This window comes from Megalops cyprinoides, chromosome 8 (genome assembly GCF_013368585.1).
Source record: "Megalops cyprinoides isolate fMegCyp1 chromosome 8, fMegCyp1.pri, whole genome shotgun sequence".
NCBI lineage: Eukaryota > Metazoa > Chordata > Actinopteri > Elopiformes > Megalopidae > Megalops > Megalops cyprinoides.
In genome coordinates this window covers 24,479,961-24,498,784 of record NC_050590.1, presented here as the reverse complement: position 1 = coordinate 24,498,784, position 18,824 = coordinate 24,479,961, and the positions used below count along the sequence as shown (strand labels likewise).

At 40.2% G+C, this 18,824-nt stretch overlaps 1 protein-coding gene across 1 annotated transcript in view; it reads left to right on the top strand.

Annotated features, from left to right (window-relative positions):
- The window catches only part of LOC118781705 (SH3 and multiple ankyrin repeat domains protein 2-like), a 170,584-nt gene that overhangs the window by 39,672 nt on the left and 112,088 nt on the right, over positions 1-18,824 (top strand). Inside the window, exons 2-7 of the mRNA XM_036534701.1 lie at positions 4,668-4,895; positions 8,759-8,962; positions 9,279-9,350; positions 12,084-12,192; positions 17,510-17,661; positions 17,950-18,117. Coding sequence (XP_036390594.1) covers positions 4,692-4,895; positions 8,759-8,962; positions 9,279-9,350; positions 12,084-12,192; positions 17,510-17,661; positions 17,950-18,117 — 909 coding nt within the window. The 5' untranslated portion in view covers positions 4,668-4,691. The remainder of the gene's footprint in view (positions 1-4,667; positions 4,896-8,758; positions 8,963-9,278; positions 9,351-12,083; positions 12,193-17,509; positions 17,662-17,949; positions 18,118-18,824) is intronic.

Genomic DNA, 18,824 nt, shown 5'->3' with positions numbered 1-18,824 from the left:
TTTCTCTGTATGTAAAAGCTTATGTTGGGTCTGAAAAGGCAGAAACCTTAGGTGAAAATTGACACTATTGGCTACAAAGTGTACTTTCTGAGAACATAAGAGAGACAATATTTTCATTCAGGAAAGCCTTTCAGAAATCCAACGACTCTACACCTCACCAGTGTTGAACTGTTTCTTGATTGTTGTTTGCTCAGACAAACGTTTACTGTGATTTTAATGAATATTTACATTCAGCACTGCTGCTTTTGTGCATATGAATATTTTATCTTTTATTCACTTCCATGCTAATTATGTTAGTAATAACTGCATGCCTCTTTGTAGCTATTGTCAGAAAGAAATAAATTTAATCAACACTATTGTTTCATCCTCTGTGCCAGTAATGAGCAGTAGTTACAGATTAGATCATAATTTAAAATGAAGACAGCTATTAAGTTACCGTTTTAGGTTTGGTCAGATTGTGTTGTTGCCTTTCTACTTTTTCAAATTAAAACTTCACAAGCTTGTTGAAGTCTTTCTCAAATGAGTTTCCGTGTGATTTGCTGGTTTATGATCTGCAAGTCTCTTCAAGTCTCTTTTATTTTTGCTCATTTACATAGCAGGCAAAATTAACAGGGTTAGTGTGTCTACAAGCAACATTTATAGAAGTGACGTACACAGCACAATCTGCAGTCACTTAGTTTCTGCAACTTTTTGTGCTTGAGTCACAGTAAAACCTGATTCCATAATAGAAAATCATTCTTATTGATTTACGCTGAGTGATGAAGAGTATCATGTGATTCCTCAAAACTGATAAAATCCTCAAAGCCCAGTGTACCTGTAATTCAAAAGTGAAAAGATAGTGATTTAGAAGAGAAAAGCCACAACAAGAGAGGTGTCCATTACAAAAAGGGCTAATCCTGGCCTCAGGTTAGAAAGAATGAATTCATCCTTTCAGCTGTGACAGCCACTTTTACAATATGAGCAAACCTGAGGACAGTACCCTTGATGCAAGTTAAAAAGTTGGAAAAGACCACATCTACTAATAACATTGATGAATGTATTTGTGAATAAAACCAGGTCCTCTCCCACTTCAGGAAAACATTTGTGTGTGTGTGTGTGTGTGTGTGTGTGTGTGTGTGTGTGTGTGTGTGTGTGTGTGTTGGAAGTGGGGATGTTTTTTGTGCAATGAGAGACATGCATGTCATGTATTACCTTCACCTAATAACAGTTCCCCAAGCAAACAGCACAGTCATGCCAGAGGTACAGGCTGAAGCATGGGCACATGTGAGGGAGAGCAGCTTATCTGATGCACTCCACATTGCGGAACATGGACAGTAGAAAGCCATCACACCAAAACATAGTAATTTGAGAACACTTCATAGTGAATCACATCACAGCCTGACAATGATAACCTCTTGTATTACTCTTGTAGGATTCCTCCCGCAGGCTTCCTAGGACTTCTTAGGCCTGTTATTATGTTATCATCATTAAAGCTGTGCCCCATGGGACCTCTGTGGATTCTTTTTCATTTCATACTCTAGGTGTGGCCAGTGATTTGTTAAAACATTCTTTCTTCAAAGAGAGAGAAACACATTCATTGTGACCCGTTTCTTAACATTTCCCCCATGTTGGTAACATCTGCCAGAAATGTCCCTCTCAGAAGTGCACCAGATTATTATGGGTAATTTATTTTAGGAAAATAGATTAAAAAACACAGGCAATGAACTTAACTGTGGAGCTGAAGAGATGATAAACCAGGTGCGGACTGGCCATCGGGAAGTTCAGGAACTTCCTGGTGGGCCGGTCTTTTGAGGGCCGGTGTCACGTACAATTCTTCCCAGCGATGGGAAGAATTGTACATGACACCGGCATTATATAGCCTACATACAGATATTCAATAGGTCAGTTTAGCTGCAGCGACACTGCTGGTGCAATCCGTAATAGCAGGTAGCAGTTGCCATCACAACTGAAAGTATCTAGCACTCCTTGCTGAAACATGGATAGAAAGTGAAAACCCCCGGCCGGCGGTGCAGAGAAAGTGCGCCAAAAAAAAAGAAAAAGGCTTAAGATAACGGTACCATATCCAGCATCAAAGAGGAGTGAGCAGAGAGCAGGTGCTTTGTCATGCTTACATGCTATGTGCTGTGAACTAGCTAAATGAACTAACTAAAGAACAAAATGTTTTTGTTAACCTTTGGGTGTCAATGCTAGAGTCCCGCTGTAGGTTTGTCCATTTCCAAGGTTTAACTAGTCAGACTCAGTGCACAAACATTTAGAGACGTTTACGCTAATTTCCTCTAAAGTGTTTAAAAAATGGTCATCAACTTCAACTGTAAATGGGTAAAATAAACATGTAAATTTGATAATATTCTTCTAGACTACTCATCAATTCTTTTTCGCATTATAGCCTATAAGGTACACTATATGGACAAAAGTATTTGGCCACACCTGTTTTTCAGGGTTTGGGCTAGGCCCCTTATCTCCAGTGAAGGGCAATCTTAATGCTTCAGCATACCAAGACATTTTGGACAATGCTATGCTTCCAACTTTGTGGCAACAGTTTGGGGAAGGCCCTTTTCTATTCCAACATGACTGTGCCCCAGTGCACAAAGCAAGGACTATAAAGACATGGTTTGATGAGTTCGATGTGGAAGAACTTGACTGGCCCGCACAGAGCCCTGACCTCAACTCCATCGAGCACCTTTGGGATGAACTGGGATGGCGATTGCGAGCCAGGCCTTCTCGTCCAACATCAGTGCCTGACCTCATAAATGCTCTACAGCAGCGTTTCTTAAACCTCTCCTGGAGTACCACTTGTCCTGCATGTTTTAGATCTCTCCCTGCTCCAACACAGCTGATTCAAATGATCAGTTTGTTATTAAGCAGCTTCAGGAGGTCATAACAAGTGGATCATTTGAATCAGCTGTGTTGGAGCAGGGAGAGATCTAAAACATGCAGGACAAGTGGTACTCCAGGCGAGGTTTGAGAAACGCTGCTCTACAGAATGAATGCGCACAAATTCCCACAGAAACACTCCAAAATCTTGTGGAAAGCCTTCCAAGAAGAGTGGAAGCTGTTATAGCTGCAAAAGGAGGACCAACTCCATATTAAAGGATATGTATTTGAATACGTCATTACAATGTAATGGTCAGGCGTCTGAATACTTTTGTCCATATAGTGTATATAATATTTGATAGCCAGCCCAGCAATAAGAATGATTTGTTAAATACTTACTCTACAATCTAAATTAACAGTTTACACATTACACATTTTACACAAACATGCACTCTACTCTTCAGAAAGGAAATCACAAACAAAAACCATTGTGAATATAATATGCTTTGTGTGATATTTCACTATATTCATACTGTGTGAATATAATGTGCTCCTGTGGATAGAGTCTGCTGGTTCTAATTTAGTTCTGGTTTTTGCAATATTTAAAATATTATTTAAAATATATATTTTATATATAAAAATTCTGATAATAAAAGCAGGCTATTAAGTCAAATTAGGTGTCAGGTGGTCATAACATTAATTCAGCTTTGAATTTTTGCTTTCTGTACACACAAATATGGGGAGGAAAACCGTGGAACAACAAAAACAATACAAATTAACAGTTTGTGTTTTTTGTTAATTAATGATTCATTGATCGACAAACATGTTGTCAGTTCAAATTTGGTGTATCAAATTGGGGCCGCTTGACAGCAAATTCCTTTTTGTTGCCAGTCCGCCCCTGTGATAAACTGTGGGTGAGGAGAAGCTTTTGTCTCCTTATAATTGCAGTAATATGGGTCACGTACAGTATTCTAGACTGGAAACGTTTTTTTTTTTTTAAGAAAACCTTCTAAACACTTGACAAATGCAGACATAAATTAACAGGTGCTTGTTGGAATCTGATGGACACGGGTGTCCTTCGCAGGAACTAAGTCACTTCATATATGTGTTGCTCTCCCAGGGCTCAGTTGCTCAAAGTTCACAGATCAAGAGGTTTTGGCAATTTCCATCTTGTGACTTTGACTTGTATTATGAAGAAGAGATTTATACTTGAGGAGAGACATCTAAAAGCCTCCCATTTTCTTCCCCAGAAACAGTTTGGACATTATTTTATCTCCTAAAGTGTTATAACCCCAAATAGGAAAACCCAAAGGACGCACTTATACTGCAATAAAAAGGACAATAATAAATGATGTCTGAACTTGACAGTCTAGCTCAAACAAACTCATTTGAGCATTCTCTTGTCAATAAATTACCTTTGCAGGGCATTGCAGGTGCCAAAATGTATGTTAAAACATGGCAACCATATTGTCCATTTAGACAACAAAGAGCTGATGACTGGTTGCACAGCCAGGCAACCACATTGAAAAGTAAGCATTGAACACTATGTCAATAGCAATGATTTGTCAACCCTGATTTGTCAGTCTTGCATTTATCTGTCATACATACTTTTATCACAGCAGCATGTCTGCCTCATACATACATTTAACGCAGCAGTGTATTTTCTCTTCATGTTCAACTGTTACTAATATTATGTTGCATGTTGTTATGTTACATGTGTCTGCCTTAGTGCATATGTGTGTGCGTGCCTGAATGTGTGCTTGCGTCTGTGTGTTTGTGTGCATGTATGCTTGCATGTGTGTGCTATTATCTTTATCAGCATAACTCCTTAACAGTGCTGTATTTCTCTGCAGTTTAACTGGGCCGGACTACTGAATATGCCCCGGAGCCCAACGTCCAGCGAGGATGAGATGGCCCAGAGCTTTTCTGACTACTCCATGGAATCCGAGTCAGACAGCTCCAAAGAGGAAACCATCTATGAGACCATAAAGGCCACAGCAGAGCGGCCGCGCAGCAGAATGGAGGACGTTCAGAGGAATTCACTGGTCATCCGAGTGGTCATCCCCGACCTACAGCAGACTGTGAGTGGCTCGTGCTGCACACACTTCTGGTTGGTTAGGGAAACTGTGAGTGTGGTTTACATGCTATATGTGGATGGAGCTGATATGTGGACCTTGTGGTCTGAGCACTATCCTTATCTGTTCTGTACACTCCTGGTGTGATAGTTCCCTGTCTTAAAGGATCAGTTAGTAACAGTCTTAAACAGGGGTTAAAGTAGAGGGATTTTTGTCACTATGGCTTCACTGATAATAACTACTAATAACTAATAACAGTATATTTAACCTACTTGTTCAGTACAGTAATGTACTGTATATGGTCACTCAAATTCAACCGTAAATCTCCAGAAATAGATATTAATAATGTAAAAAATATCCCTCTTTCAAGCAGTCACACAAAGAAACTGTTTTTCTACTAAAATCAGTAAGAAAATAGATTAATTTAAATGCAGTGTACTTGAATTATCAACACCAATAGACAGAATTGTCATGGTGTGTATGGATACGGTGATGAAGTTGACTGGGAAGGTGCTTGTTCCAGTTCCCTCTCTCTCACTGCTGTTACAGGTAAATGTGGCCCCTCCCACCTTACTCCTGAGTGGTTGTGGGTTACTCCTGATTATCTTACTGTACATTAGTGGTGTACACCTGTGTTTTGAAATCTGCACAGCTTCCTCTGCTCTGGCACTGCTTTAAGAAATGTGATTTTGTAACTGAAAAAACTACAATTTATTCCAATTTATTCTTACTGTTGTTGGGGGGCTGGCATTCTTTTCCCGCTCGAAATTAACCCTGTTATGTCATATTTTTATTTGTGTTTATTAGCTAGTTTTTGTCTTGCATTGGAAATTTAGTGAAGTTATTGGACTAGTGGGCACTGGCTTAGCCTTGGTGTTCTGGAGGAAGACTGTGCCTCTCTGTCTTTCTCTGAATGTGGTTGAAGTTGTTTGTAGTTGAAAGTTGGGACCTTTATTGGTTTGCTTCTCTGAGGCATGCTAATACTGGCTTCAGATGGAAGGATAAAAACAATCACTGAGAGGATCTGCACCAGCTCTGCACAGGGGCTGTTTCCCCTTCATTCCAGGATTAAAAGCAGTGAAATGGAACTGAATAGCAGTAATTTCAAATAACATTCTTTTCCTCTTCATTCTTGTTGTTGTTTTTGTTTTTGTTTATTATTGTTGTATTTTTGGTTCCTGCGGGAGTGTGTTTTAATGATTGCCATTTTATGGTGCATCTTTTCACACTGCCATTACAATGTAAGGGTAGTGCTCAGGGGATGGTTTATAAACAAACAGACCGTAGGTGTTCTTCCCAGCTTTGAGGATTTCCTAGAAACACAGGGAGAGATGAAAGTGAGTATCGTCTTCTAAAGGCTGCTGCGGAGAGCTTGTGTCTTAATAAATTGTAACCCGCTGGAGCCCTCCCAAGATCTCTAAAGGCTCATGCCTGTCACATATATTAACTAGGGCAGTAAATTGGATGAGATAGCAAGGTCCCTCATCAGCAACAGTGCTGGGTTCTGGCCTATCATTGGATGAAAGTGCCGCAGTGCATTAGTGAGGTTATAGAGTAGGAAAAACAGAGTGCTCTATTTTGGTGGTATAAAGCCTGTACATGCCCCTCTCCTTTCATTCTTCTTCTCTGGGTCATGTTGAGTTCCCCAGAGTCAAAGGGCTGACTGACCCATGGGCTACACTCTATACATCTGAGTGACCCAGTTCTCCTGTGGTGAAGCTGCTCTGCTACTGAACCCAGTCACTCTGATCCCCAGCATAAGAGCTCCTGTGGATTTCAATTAGCCAGCACCAGCAAGAGGCCCTGCCATATTGAGCATAGATGCTGAGAGTGAGTGATGGACAGCCATCACCAACCTTATGTCTCAGTGCTCTACCTGCAACAAGCAACCATGGTGCAGACAATGCCCCTCCTCCACCAGCCAAAACACTCTCCAACGGGGCACCAGCTGTCTCTCTTGCCCCTCTCCTCCCAATTGGACTTGTTATGAGTGCACTCTCTGTCAGTGAAGATCGAGAGAATGCTAAATTGATCATGACACTTGTAGGAAATATGAATTTGAGCTGGTACTGTACGATCAAACTATCATCATAAGGTCTGTTACTTTCACAATTGTATAAAATGACATGAGGGTTTGGAATCTCCTGATTTAAATTAAGTTCTGCCAATCAAAGTTTGAAATAATAATAATAATAATATTAGTTTCATGTAACAATGCCCATGTGGTGAAAGTATGTGCTTGTAGCTGCCTCTGTGAACAATTATTTCACCTGAGCTGTGAGAAGCAATGTGTTTTAATTGTAAACTATAGCCTTTGCATGGGGGAGAGGTCAGAACACCTCCATTGCATTATTAACAAGGGAGGGGCAGAGGAGCGAAAGAGGCAGATTTTCACAGCTAATTGAAATTTGACCTGCAGTTGAACCTATCATAATCTGTAATAAATTTACAGCGGTGAATTAGATAGAGGTATGAAACACAATTTCTCAGTAGATTAAAACAAAAGAGGATGGCTCAAATTTGGCTCAGATTTAATCCTTATCCACTTTTCTGAAAAAGTTGCTAAACACATAACAGTGTAAAATAAAAGATTTTTTTTTATGTCATGTGGGTGTATCATATTATAAAGAAAATAAATATGCAGACACGAAGTATACATGTAATTACCATTTATGCAAATGGGGAAATAATTCATATGATGGACTATATTCACACATCTGTTTTCAAGTTTCATTCTCTCAACATTTAATTGGGTATGTTTATCTGGAATTGATTCAGTGTAGCTGTAGAATGGCTGTAGCTGTATCTGCTGTGAGTATTGGCTGTACCTAGGCAAGAGCATTAAAGTTGCAGGTGTAATCAAGGATACAGCTACTTACCAGCCATGAGCCTTTTGTGTTACTTTGCACTGGGGAAAACACCATAGAAGATCCATTGCCACTGCTGAAGTCCTTTTAGATTTATTTCCTTTTCCTTTTAAAGGAGTAGAAACATGTTGAATATCCTCACCAGTGGTAACAGAAATAAGAATTACTTTGCTCTTTCAATGCAAATAAATGAGGGTTGGCAAAAGCATGCTTTTAAAAATCAGTCTCTCCTGAAAATTATGCCAAAAGCAAATCCTGAGTATAGCATGCTAGAACAGTAGACCTGAGATTGTACATAAGGCTTTTTACATCAATGTTGGAAAATGGATTAAAGGTTTTGTGGACCAGCCCTATCATCAGACCTCCATCAATACAGGAACAAAATACAGCCATGCAAAATAGGACGTTATGTGATTTGGACGTTGTGCAAACACCGTACTATATACAGTGTATGTTATAATATGTACTGTACCATTATACGCCTGGCAGCACAATCTCTTTATTTCCATGAGACATGAAATACACGTGTTGCGTGTGGGAAGCGTTGCCTTCACTACGTCCGGTTATGTCCACTACATCCCGTTCTATTATTTTTGGGACTAAGGACGTATATGTGAACGGACATTGTCTGAATGGATGTTAAGCAGCGCATGACTGTGTTGTGGACATTTAAAATAATGTTGTTTGTTGTAAGTAAAAATGCATTTCTGTATTTTTCACCAATACTGTGTTTCTCTGCACAAAGGTGCTTGCTCAGTGGTCTGAAAAATTAATGTTTTATCTTTGTGTCAGGATAGCGATATGTAACCATAAAGTTTTCTGTTAAATGTTATGTTTGGTATGATGCAGTGCCTTGCACTTGGTATTTGTACAATCAAGTCACTTTGTAATAATGTCTTCACATATACAGAAAATTCTAAGTGTGTTTGTCTTAAGGCCAATACCATTCATCTGGCTCTTCCTGTGAAAAAGTGAGACTGTCACTCTTTTTGTTTTGAATAGAAATGCATGAGATTTAACCCGGATGCCACTGTGTGGGTTGCCAAGCAACGCATCCTGTGCACACTGAACCACGGTCTGAAAGATGTCCTGAATTATGGCCTCTTTCAACCCACCAGCAATGGGCGGGATGGCAAGTTCCTAGAGGAAGAGCGGCTCTTCAGGGAGTATCCCCAACACATCAGCAAGGGGGTACCATCATTAGAGGTACGGCCATCACCCAGATACTTTTGAGGCACTCCCTCGGGTATATTGATTTCTGTAGGAATCTGGCTATTAGATTCTGATAATACTTGTCTTTTGTTGTTGTGTGGGAAAAAATATGCACTGAATATTTTAAATGGGCAAAGTTCTATCAGCAGCTATATTAGTGACCTACCTTTGTAATTAATGCTTCCTTTAACACATTAGACCTTTATGAGTCATTAGGAAGTATTTAATGTATACCTAAAATGAATTGCCTTACTGTTATTGTGATTCACAAATAACTGACATGGCATCTCTCCATTATGTTGTTCTGCAGTTTCGTTACAAGACCAGAGTTTACAAGCAACTGATCATTGATGAAAAACAGATTGCCAAACTCCACACAAAGGTGGGATTTTTATGTCTGTGCTATAGAGTTTCTGCTTGTCTTTCTGAAAACAGCCTAAGAAGATGCTTTCTCCTGATTTCCCAAATAAATTCTGCAAAGAACAGCACTTTCAGAAGATTGAAAGGCAAACTCTTGCTAACTTTTCAATGTGACAGCAACGTGGGGCCAGCCTCCAGTATGATATTTGATTGCACATTAGAATGCAGAGGGGAGGCAGGCATCCTGATTGGAAGAAACACTAGGGCTCAAGCTCACTGAATACCAGCTGGGTCATTAATGTACCAGCCTTGGGGAGAAAAGTTTGCATTTTCCTGGTATATATAAAGGCCACCTAGGGGTATTCTTTGAGAAAATAAAACCCAGACATTGCATTGGTTGGTACCAATACCCAGACATTGCATTGGTTGGTACCAATACCAAGCATACCGAGCATTTTCAAATTAGCACAGTGAAGGCTATTGACTTGTGCTCAGTAAATCCAACTACACAGCTTCCCTGGGGTTCATTTTCAAAAAGTGTAATTTTTAGAGCACATAAAATTAAGCTAAATGTAATTAAAATTAATACAAAGTTGAAGCTCCAGGGATATATCCAGAACAAGTGATCATTGTAAGGTAAACTATTGATTGTTTTACTACTGTCCACATCTCCCCAACATCAAACAAGTCATATTAACTTTATAACCTTAATAACCCTGGTTATAATACCTAAGGTTCTTGGTAAGACGGAGGTGGCACTTGAGTCAGGCAGCTTGTTTGCCTGTTGGGGGGTAATATTTATTTTCCATTTAGTTTGTCCAAATCTCCTTGGCAAGATCGTGTCTGGACATGTCTGAAGATGTAATCCCATTATTCGTAGTGGCTGACTCACTGTGGTTGTCAAATTCACACAGCGACTCTTTCCATGGTACCCAAGCAAAAGGTCTCATCCTATCGTTTGTATCATCAGCCAAGCAGACACATTTGACAATGTGGCTTTGGTCTCATTCTGAGGGCTGTTTCTTGGAAAATGAAAATGATTGAAACCAACAAGGAGATTGTTGTCCACCCAAAGTGATGCTGTTTTTTTTCTTGCTATTACTTAACTTGCATGACCCACATGGAGAGCCATTACTCTTGTTTCTCCCATGACTGTGGGTTTGCAGTACAGGGAATTCTTTTTTTGATTCTACAGGGTTATTACCTAGATGAGCCTGAGACAACTGACTTCCTCTGTCTTAGATGGTCTGTCAACTCCTGGTCAACAAGATCCTCAGCTGTCAGCTTGCTGTGTATTGTTTACACACACATCCGGTGTGGGAATACTCTTGTATACATGCTTCAGTGGGTCTGCTTTCAGACCCTACCGATACAGCCGGCAACTTGCAGGCAGATGACATTTCTGGGTCAATAGTTGAAGGCTGCCCTTCTGCTCTAGGAATTAAATTATAGCATAACCTGTTTCACCAAAGTAGAAAAACAAGTACAAGGAGACTTTTACCCTCCTTTAAATGAGGCTTTTGCATAAAAAAAAACTGCAGAAGCAGATCTCTGTAGACTGTAAATGTCGTATGGATGTACGTCTTTCCTCAATTTCAGGATCTTTAAATTATCGGGAAAAGTAGAAACTTTTTGAATTTGTTCCACTTTTTTGAGGTCACCCTACTGGTATTGCAAGACCGTTTCATCAACAGCATTTCAAGCACGGGACATAATGAGGTCCTAAACCCTTCTCCTTGTCTGGAGTCAGTTGATAATTGATTTAAATTCAGCTTCCGCCACAGGCTTGAATTACAGTATAAATTATTAAATAGCAGACATTGTAGTTCCTGCGTTCAGTCAACACAAGCAGCCTCAGCATGAGTTTGGGTGGTCTTAGTAACTGCTCTCTGCTCTTTACTAAATACGATTGAACTATTATGAACCAACCTAAATTATGTTAATAAGGAGCATCTAAAGTGACCTTTCTGGATCAATGACAAACTCTGGGGTAATTTTGTTGTCATTTTGTCTTTTTTTTTTCAAAATACAAGCTCAATTTTAATATCAATCTGTCTTGAGCATTTGAGCCCCTTTAAAACTGAAGAAATAAACAAATGAATGAAAAATGAACAATATAGTCATAGTAGAGTATAATGTAGAGCATTTGGTTGAATGTACCAAACATTTATATATCAGCCTTTTAGGGGCTATTAACTTGTTGTGTACCTGGTGACCAGCTAACCAGGTTCATTTGTAAATATCAATTAATTTTCCAGATTTTATGTCCAGCTTGAATTAACTATATATGTTATGATGACTGACTTTTGATTTTAAGATGACTTTAGTCCCAGATAATAGTCCTGGGGGTTCTTTTATATATACAGGTTTTTTCACTGACTTGTAACTGAACTCACTCTCCTCCCTCCCATATTTGCCCGGCAATTTGGATGTCTTTGAAAGGACCGGTGTCATTATCAGGTCTGCCATGGGTCTCCATCGGCTTCCATAGTCAGAGCAAGGTGAAGCACCAGTCGGCATTGTTCCCTCAGATACCCCTCTTCCTGCGGCATTATCCAGGGAGCTGCTCTCCTATCTATTTTTAACTGGCCTGGAACACAGAACCAGGAGCTTTTGTCCCTGGAACATACTTTGAGCTCTCAGATCAGAGCAACAGCAGTGGAGCAGGGACCAGAGCATCTGTCAGGCCTGGATCCCACACTCAGTTCTCACTCTTCTCTCTTTCTCTCTCTCCCTGTCTCTTTACCTTCACCAGGCCAACCTGAGGAAGTTTATGGATCATATCCAGCACCACCAGCTGGAGAAAGTGACCAAGATGCTGGAGAGAGGGCTGGACCCCAACTACCATGACCCAGAAACTGGTGGTATGCCAGCTGTGACTGTGTACTTTTGGCTTCATGCTCCTTTATACTGCTCTGCTGTAATACTCACAACCAAAGAACAGTAAGTGGGTAGGCAGTAATCTGAGATAACATGCAAACACGTTTAGTAGTCAGCTCATCTCCATAGCCATGACTATATTATGATATACATATTTTCTGTCACAGAAGTGGTAAATATTAAGATTCTGTGCAAGGCCTCTTCAAGTCTGGAGAGTCAGAGTATCTCAGAATTCAGTACCAAATTTAAGACAGTTTTACTTGTGATAGAAAACTGCACAAAGTCAAAAAGTTGTATGGTGTTATTAAAGCTCATCTGCGAACACAATACCATGAATATACTGATAAGTTTGAGGCCATCATTTTCAGAATATGCTTTTTGAAAAAAGTAATTTTCAAGTCTGATGTCTGTTACACCAAAAAAATGCTCACCCCTTTCCTTTTGAAAATTCTACCTGCTTAGTGTTTCCTAACAAAGCTGCCCTTTAAGGTAATCCATACCATTGATTTTTAAATGAACAGGGCAATCAATGCAATTCTGTTCAGCGGTCAAAGCAGTCATTTGGAGATGAACCATGAGCCCCGTCCCAGGCCTGTCCCTGGGGCCCTCCCCCGGCAGTCACTGCTGGGAGTGAGTAGGGTTCCACCCACCCCCCTCCCCCAGAACAAATGGGATGTGGAGCACAGTCCAGAGCTCTAACCATGCCAGCACACTGCTGCCCACAGAATGCACACAACACACCCCCATCCAAGACAACAGAAATATTAAGAACACGAATGGCAAATCTGACCCTGACAAGCCTTTTGTTTCTTAACTTGAAGGGAAAACAAAGTTATTTTCATTATTGTTGTTTGTTGTTGTAGTGGTATTGGTAATAGTAGTAACAGTGGTTCACTTAACTGGTCAGGTTCTCTAGGGCAATTTTCTTCATACAGCTGTACAGTATGTGAATACAGCTATGGATAAATAAATGCCATTTTTGATCTGTGATAGTGACTGTGAGCTGATGAATACCTGAGTGGAGTGCATATCTCTATGTTACATTGCAGTCACATTGTGTAGAGGAGGTTACATTTGAGCTTGGAAAGGACCCATGGGTCCTCTGATACCCAAGTCTGCAGGTGCTCAGCAATGAGTATTCTGTACTAGAATTAGAGACAAGAGTCGGCATGTCTCAGATGATGACCATCATGTGCCAGATGGAATAGCAACTTCCTTTGTTAACAACAGACCAACACTTGACAAACTGGACTTCCAGCCCCCGCGTCCCCTACTTATTGAGTTACTGTGAACCATCATTGTTCCAGCAGATACACTCATGTCAGATTTTTGGTGTCTCCTGGCCCCTTTTTGATCCTTGTGTTTTGTTTAATGGAGTTGATTTGTTTTAGGTAAAGGTTTTATGCTACTCTTTGCCCATGCAATTTTCATATTTGTGAAATGTTTTTTTTGTGGTATTGTGATCTGTTTGTATTGTTCAGAGTGACTAAGAATGTTTGACTCTTATTCTGTACAGGGAATGTATTCTTTTGGCTCACTCTCCTTTCACCTGAAATTGGATTAAATGTTCAATTCAAATGTGCTTTTATGGCAAGAATTTTTAAAGAAATGGAGTTAGATTTCACATAAATTATCCTTTATTATCACATTGTTATCAATTATCACTGGAGATTAATAAAGGTCAGAAAAAGGCAGAAATAATGTTTCTGTAATATAATGTATCTGTTTCTGGATATAAGCAGTTATGACTTTTATAGTAGTCATCCCACTGGCCCACTGAAAACAGCAGGCAGGTATATAGCTAGACACTAGGCTTGTGGCCTGCTCTTCTCTGTCATTTGTATTGGAAATTGTATGCCATTGAACTGGGGTATTATGTTTAAAAATGTCTCCATGTATGAGTCCTGAATTTCTGAGTATTTTGGGTACATTGATGACCTAGAGGTCACAATGGCTGCTCTGCTGCTAAATATCTTTTCAGTTGCGAGTGGCTTTCTTTTTAGTTTTTATTTATATTTATATATATTTTATATTTTGGGTAGTTTAAAAAAAAAGTTTTATTATTTATTGTTACTGATTTAACGTCTACTGATGTCTGGGGGTTTTGTTCATTAAGCTTCAGAATCATTTGGCCAAAAGGGTCATTGTGTGGGGAGATATGGTGGCTTTACACTTGTAGTAGTTCTGGTTTACCTGTCTTAAATCATAGTAGAACTTACCTGCTTTCTTATAGATTGTATTACAAAGGATAAAGATTAGCTCTATAGGTATTGTTGGGGTGCATTTCCATGAATCTACACAGTATTCTTATACGATTGCAATTTAAATGACTCTTTTAGGACTGTGTCTGAGTCTTAGTAAACCCTACCGTTTGCTTACACAGAGGAGGATTTTTAGTTAAACCAAAAAAACCTTGGAATTTTGTGTTTGTTAAATGTGGATGTTATATCACAGAAAACCCTGTGTGTTTTCTTTACAAAGATATATAGCCTCTATTTATGGCATCTAATGGTTTCTTTCTCTTTCCCCCACTCTCCCCTTGTTCTCTTTATCTTACTCCCTCCCTCCATGTTTTTGAGCCGCAAGAAATTCATTTATATTATCAAATAAAATGATTTCACAGGAGGTCCAATGGTGACAGCTTAATTTGCAGGTAATAAAGCAGGGCCAGCCCATACCATTAGTTAGAGCTGTCAGCTCTGTAAACCTTGGCTGTGCAAATGGAACATTGCTCAATTCTAGGGCAAGCAGCTTTCGAGACCACAATCATATCAGAATCTCTTATTTTTATAATAGACAAGGCAGTGGTGAAAATTTGGTCCAATTTTGGCTGAGGGTAATGCAGTGCTGCGAACATATTCACCCATAGAATTTTCCCAGCCATTTCCTGCCATGTGAAACACATTGTGCCTGTTAATTAGTGTAATTAGTGAAATATTCTTGTTTGCCAGTCATTGTAGAAGCCTTACATGTGTTTGTGTAGGCTTAATTAGTAGGGGAGTTTCTCTAGCAGTCTCAGAATGCTTGAGACAATGATATATTTGGTTTCCAGTTCCATGTGTTGCTGAACAGCTGCCTGTGGCACATGAAAATGCACTACCATGATTTAGTTGGTTGGTTTTAATGAGACCAATGTTCATTTTTGTGTCATGCTATTAAATTACAATCACTAGTGCAATGAGGTATGTCACAAACACATTCTCAAGCAAATTTCCCAGCAGCCATGGTTTTCAATGCCATCTCTGTACTGAGAGATTCAAACTCTGAATGCTTCTTCTGTGTAGCTCACTACATGGAATTTAAGCTTTAGTGTTCATACTAATTTTCACACACATCTCTTGAAATTGGGAGATACAAAGTTGTGCCCTTTGAATAAATTTACTTCACCCTGGAAAGCCACACCTCCTTTCCTAGGGCCTGGTGACCTATAGATATATTCATGAAGTTCCATTACAGCCTTGTTTGTTTAATGCAGAATACAACCACAAGGCACTCACAGCTTTGATGTTGAAAGCTGGGAGGGTACTTTAAAGAAATTAAAGCAGTTTTGTAAATAACAGTGCCATATTTTCAATGTGTCCACATAAATGGTAAAGTTGTAGATGTCAATATACAATATTTGAATTAAAATGTAAAGATATGACAGCCTATTTAGTTCAAGTTTTTCCACTTGCATTAATTAAAGGGTTTAACAAAGAAAAATAAATAGGAATATATTACAGGTGTACCAGTCAGGTGTACTGAATTTATTGTTAAATTCTTTATATAAAGTGGGGTGTTGAGGAATTTTATGGAAGATGTAGCATCCCACAGAGGAACTGGTTCAAGCGCCTGGACACTGATGGTGATGAGATGCATGACACTGTCTTAATTGGCCAGGGCCAAAGATGCACAGGTTATTTTCAACATATCCCAGATTGCAAGGGGATGATTTATGCAGCTTTCCAGGTCTTCTGAGAAATGACGCAATAAAAAAAATTAATTGCCACTTTGTTCAGATGAAATCACTGGACACACTCATACTATCTAAGGCTTGGGGATCCCCTCATGTGTCAGCCTTACCCTGTGCAAGCTTTATGTTTTCCATTTTCTAAGACAGGAAATTGCACCATCTTGCAGTCCATGGTGTGGGCCAGTAGCTAGCTCAATAACCCTCTTCACCTCTTTCATGGCTTTGTGCACTGTGTAGAGCTAGCTAGCTACAGTTTACAGTGAAGCTGAACTGAAGGCTTTGAATAATACTCAAATTGTCTTTTAGTGCTGGTTTCATGGTAGGCTGTTGCATTTGCATACACAAGCTTTGGTGTGTGATTTATGTCAGACAGAAGAGGAGAGAGTGCAGTTTCTGGACATTGAGGGGGCCTCCAGCACTCTTCCAGGAGGGCAACATCATAGCTGCATATCCTCCTCCATATGCAAGACAGACCAAAAGTGTCCAGATAAGCCTTACTGTAGCCATGGTGCTCTACCAACACCTTGCACTGTATGCAGTGCAGTCCTGTCTCTGGAGTCTCCTTGAACTACTGCTGTGATTCTGAATACTCTTGTTTGTCCCTGCACCTCAGTAGAAGTTGTTGCACCTTATCAGTCACTTGATTTTATAACCACAAATCCGATCTGAGTGCTGCTGAGTGGCTAGGTTGGTTAAGTTGGTTTCAAGCACAGGGTGGGTACCACAGCCCAAACACAAGGTTGACCCTGGGCTCTGTCATTAGCCAACAAGGATCACTATTCTACAGTGGCAGAACGTAATTAGCTCTGTTGCAATGGGACTGGGGAGGCTGCATCAGTCAAGGCCCCCTCTTCACACTGCTGAGTAACGATCTCTAGCAATTCATCATGTGCTTATGACTTCCTCAAGTGGTGTCAGCAGGATGCGCCTAACCTCCATTTGATGTTTGCCCTCATGTGGTGATCTGTGGGAGTTGTGGCGTGCAAAAATAGCCATTGGATGCATGAGGTGAGACAAACTGCAAACGGGAAAACCATAAAAAACCTAGAAAAAATGTAGCCCCTCATTAATGGAGACATATAGATCTGGCAAGTTTTCCAGTGAGAGTCAGTTGGGGGACCCCAGAGAGGGAGCCATATTCTTTTAAGATCTTGCAATGTTTTGAATTCTTATGTCACTGTTGGTCAGTTTTACAGGGAATATTGCATTAATAAATGAATTATTGTCTCTTTCAATATAAATGTTTGAATAATCTTATTCAGGTGTGTATTAGCATCATACATGTGACTGTGGTGTATGCCTCAACAATTTGTTCTCTGTCTGTTCTCTGTCTTTCTCTCTGACTGCAGAGACTCCACTCACTTTTGCTGCTCATCTGGACAATGTGGTAGAGATCATCAAGGCATTGAAGAATGGAGGGGCACACTTGGATTTCCGGGCAAAAGATGGAATGACTGCCTTGCACAAAGCAGCCAGGTCCAAGAATCAAGTGGCCCTGATGGTAATGTTCATACCTTTGTGGGCTTTCTTACTCTCCATCAGTACAAGACAGTGCCTGTCTTGGAGGCTAGGAGCTGTGCTGTAATCTGAGCTAGTTTACCTCAGATACACTTAGAGGACAGAATTCATCATAAAATGTGTTTTTCTCATGTGTTGTACTGCTGTCTGCAGACCTGCTGTTTTATTTGGCTGTAGTTTGGTGTAGAAGCTATATCCGCTCAGGCCCCAAGCAGCGCAGAATGATTCCTCCTTTTTGAGGGAGTGTCTGACTCAGTGTCACCCCTTACAGACTCTGCTGGAGCTGGGTGCCTCCCCAGACTCCAAGGACAGCCGTGGCCTGACTGCACTGTACCACACAGCTGTAGTTGGGGGAGACCCCTATTGCTGCGAGTTGCTGCTGCACGAGCACACCACCGTCAGCTGCCAAGACGAGAATGGCTGGCATGAGATCCACCAGGTCAGTCACTGAGAACTAGTAGCATCAAGTGTAGCAAGTAGGCCCACCCATCAAACAGTGACTTCCAACTGCAATTGAAAAATAGCTATTCAGTAATAACTGAATACAATATTTTCTGTAAACTGTTAATGTTTCCTGTAAAATCAGTGTGAAATTGCAGTTGAAATATACAGTATTTTAAAATGTGGCAAAAGCATGTAGTTTATTTAATTTGCCCACAGACAGTCACCACTAAAAACAATGAAAGCATAAAACATGAAGAAATCAGTATAATACCCAAGGTTTGAAGCTTAAGAGAAGGATTTAGTCTTTCCAAAACCCTCCCCCACTTATTTCTGTGCATGTACTCATGTGCATAGAGAATGCATGTTCCAGGATGCTTGCACTCTCTCATACCTCCATTCCATTGTACAATCCTCACATTCTACTATAGGTTTTTTGGCGTGTGTATTTGATACCAGTCCATCTGAAATCGCTTTTTTCATATAAAAGTGGTACATTGTATGTCCGTGACCCTATGTCAGTGTGAATGTACAACAGGAAAAGGGGCTGAGTTCCTCCAGCTATTGGCTATGTCCGTCTTCAAATGTTTGTCAAGAACTATAAGCGAAGCTGCTTCAACAGATTAAGGCACTGTTGAGCGCTTGCAAATACCCCCTCCTAAAAGCACTCAGTAGCACTGATTTATTGAGATGAGGAGCTCTCAA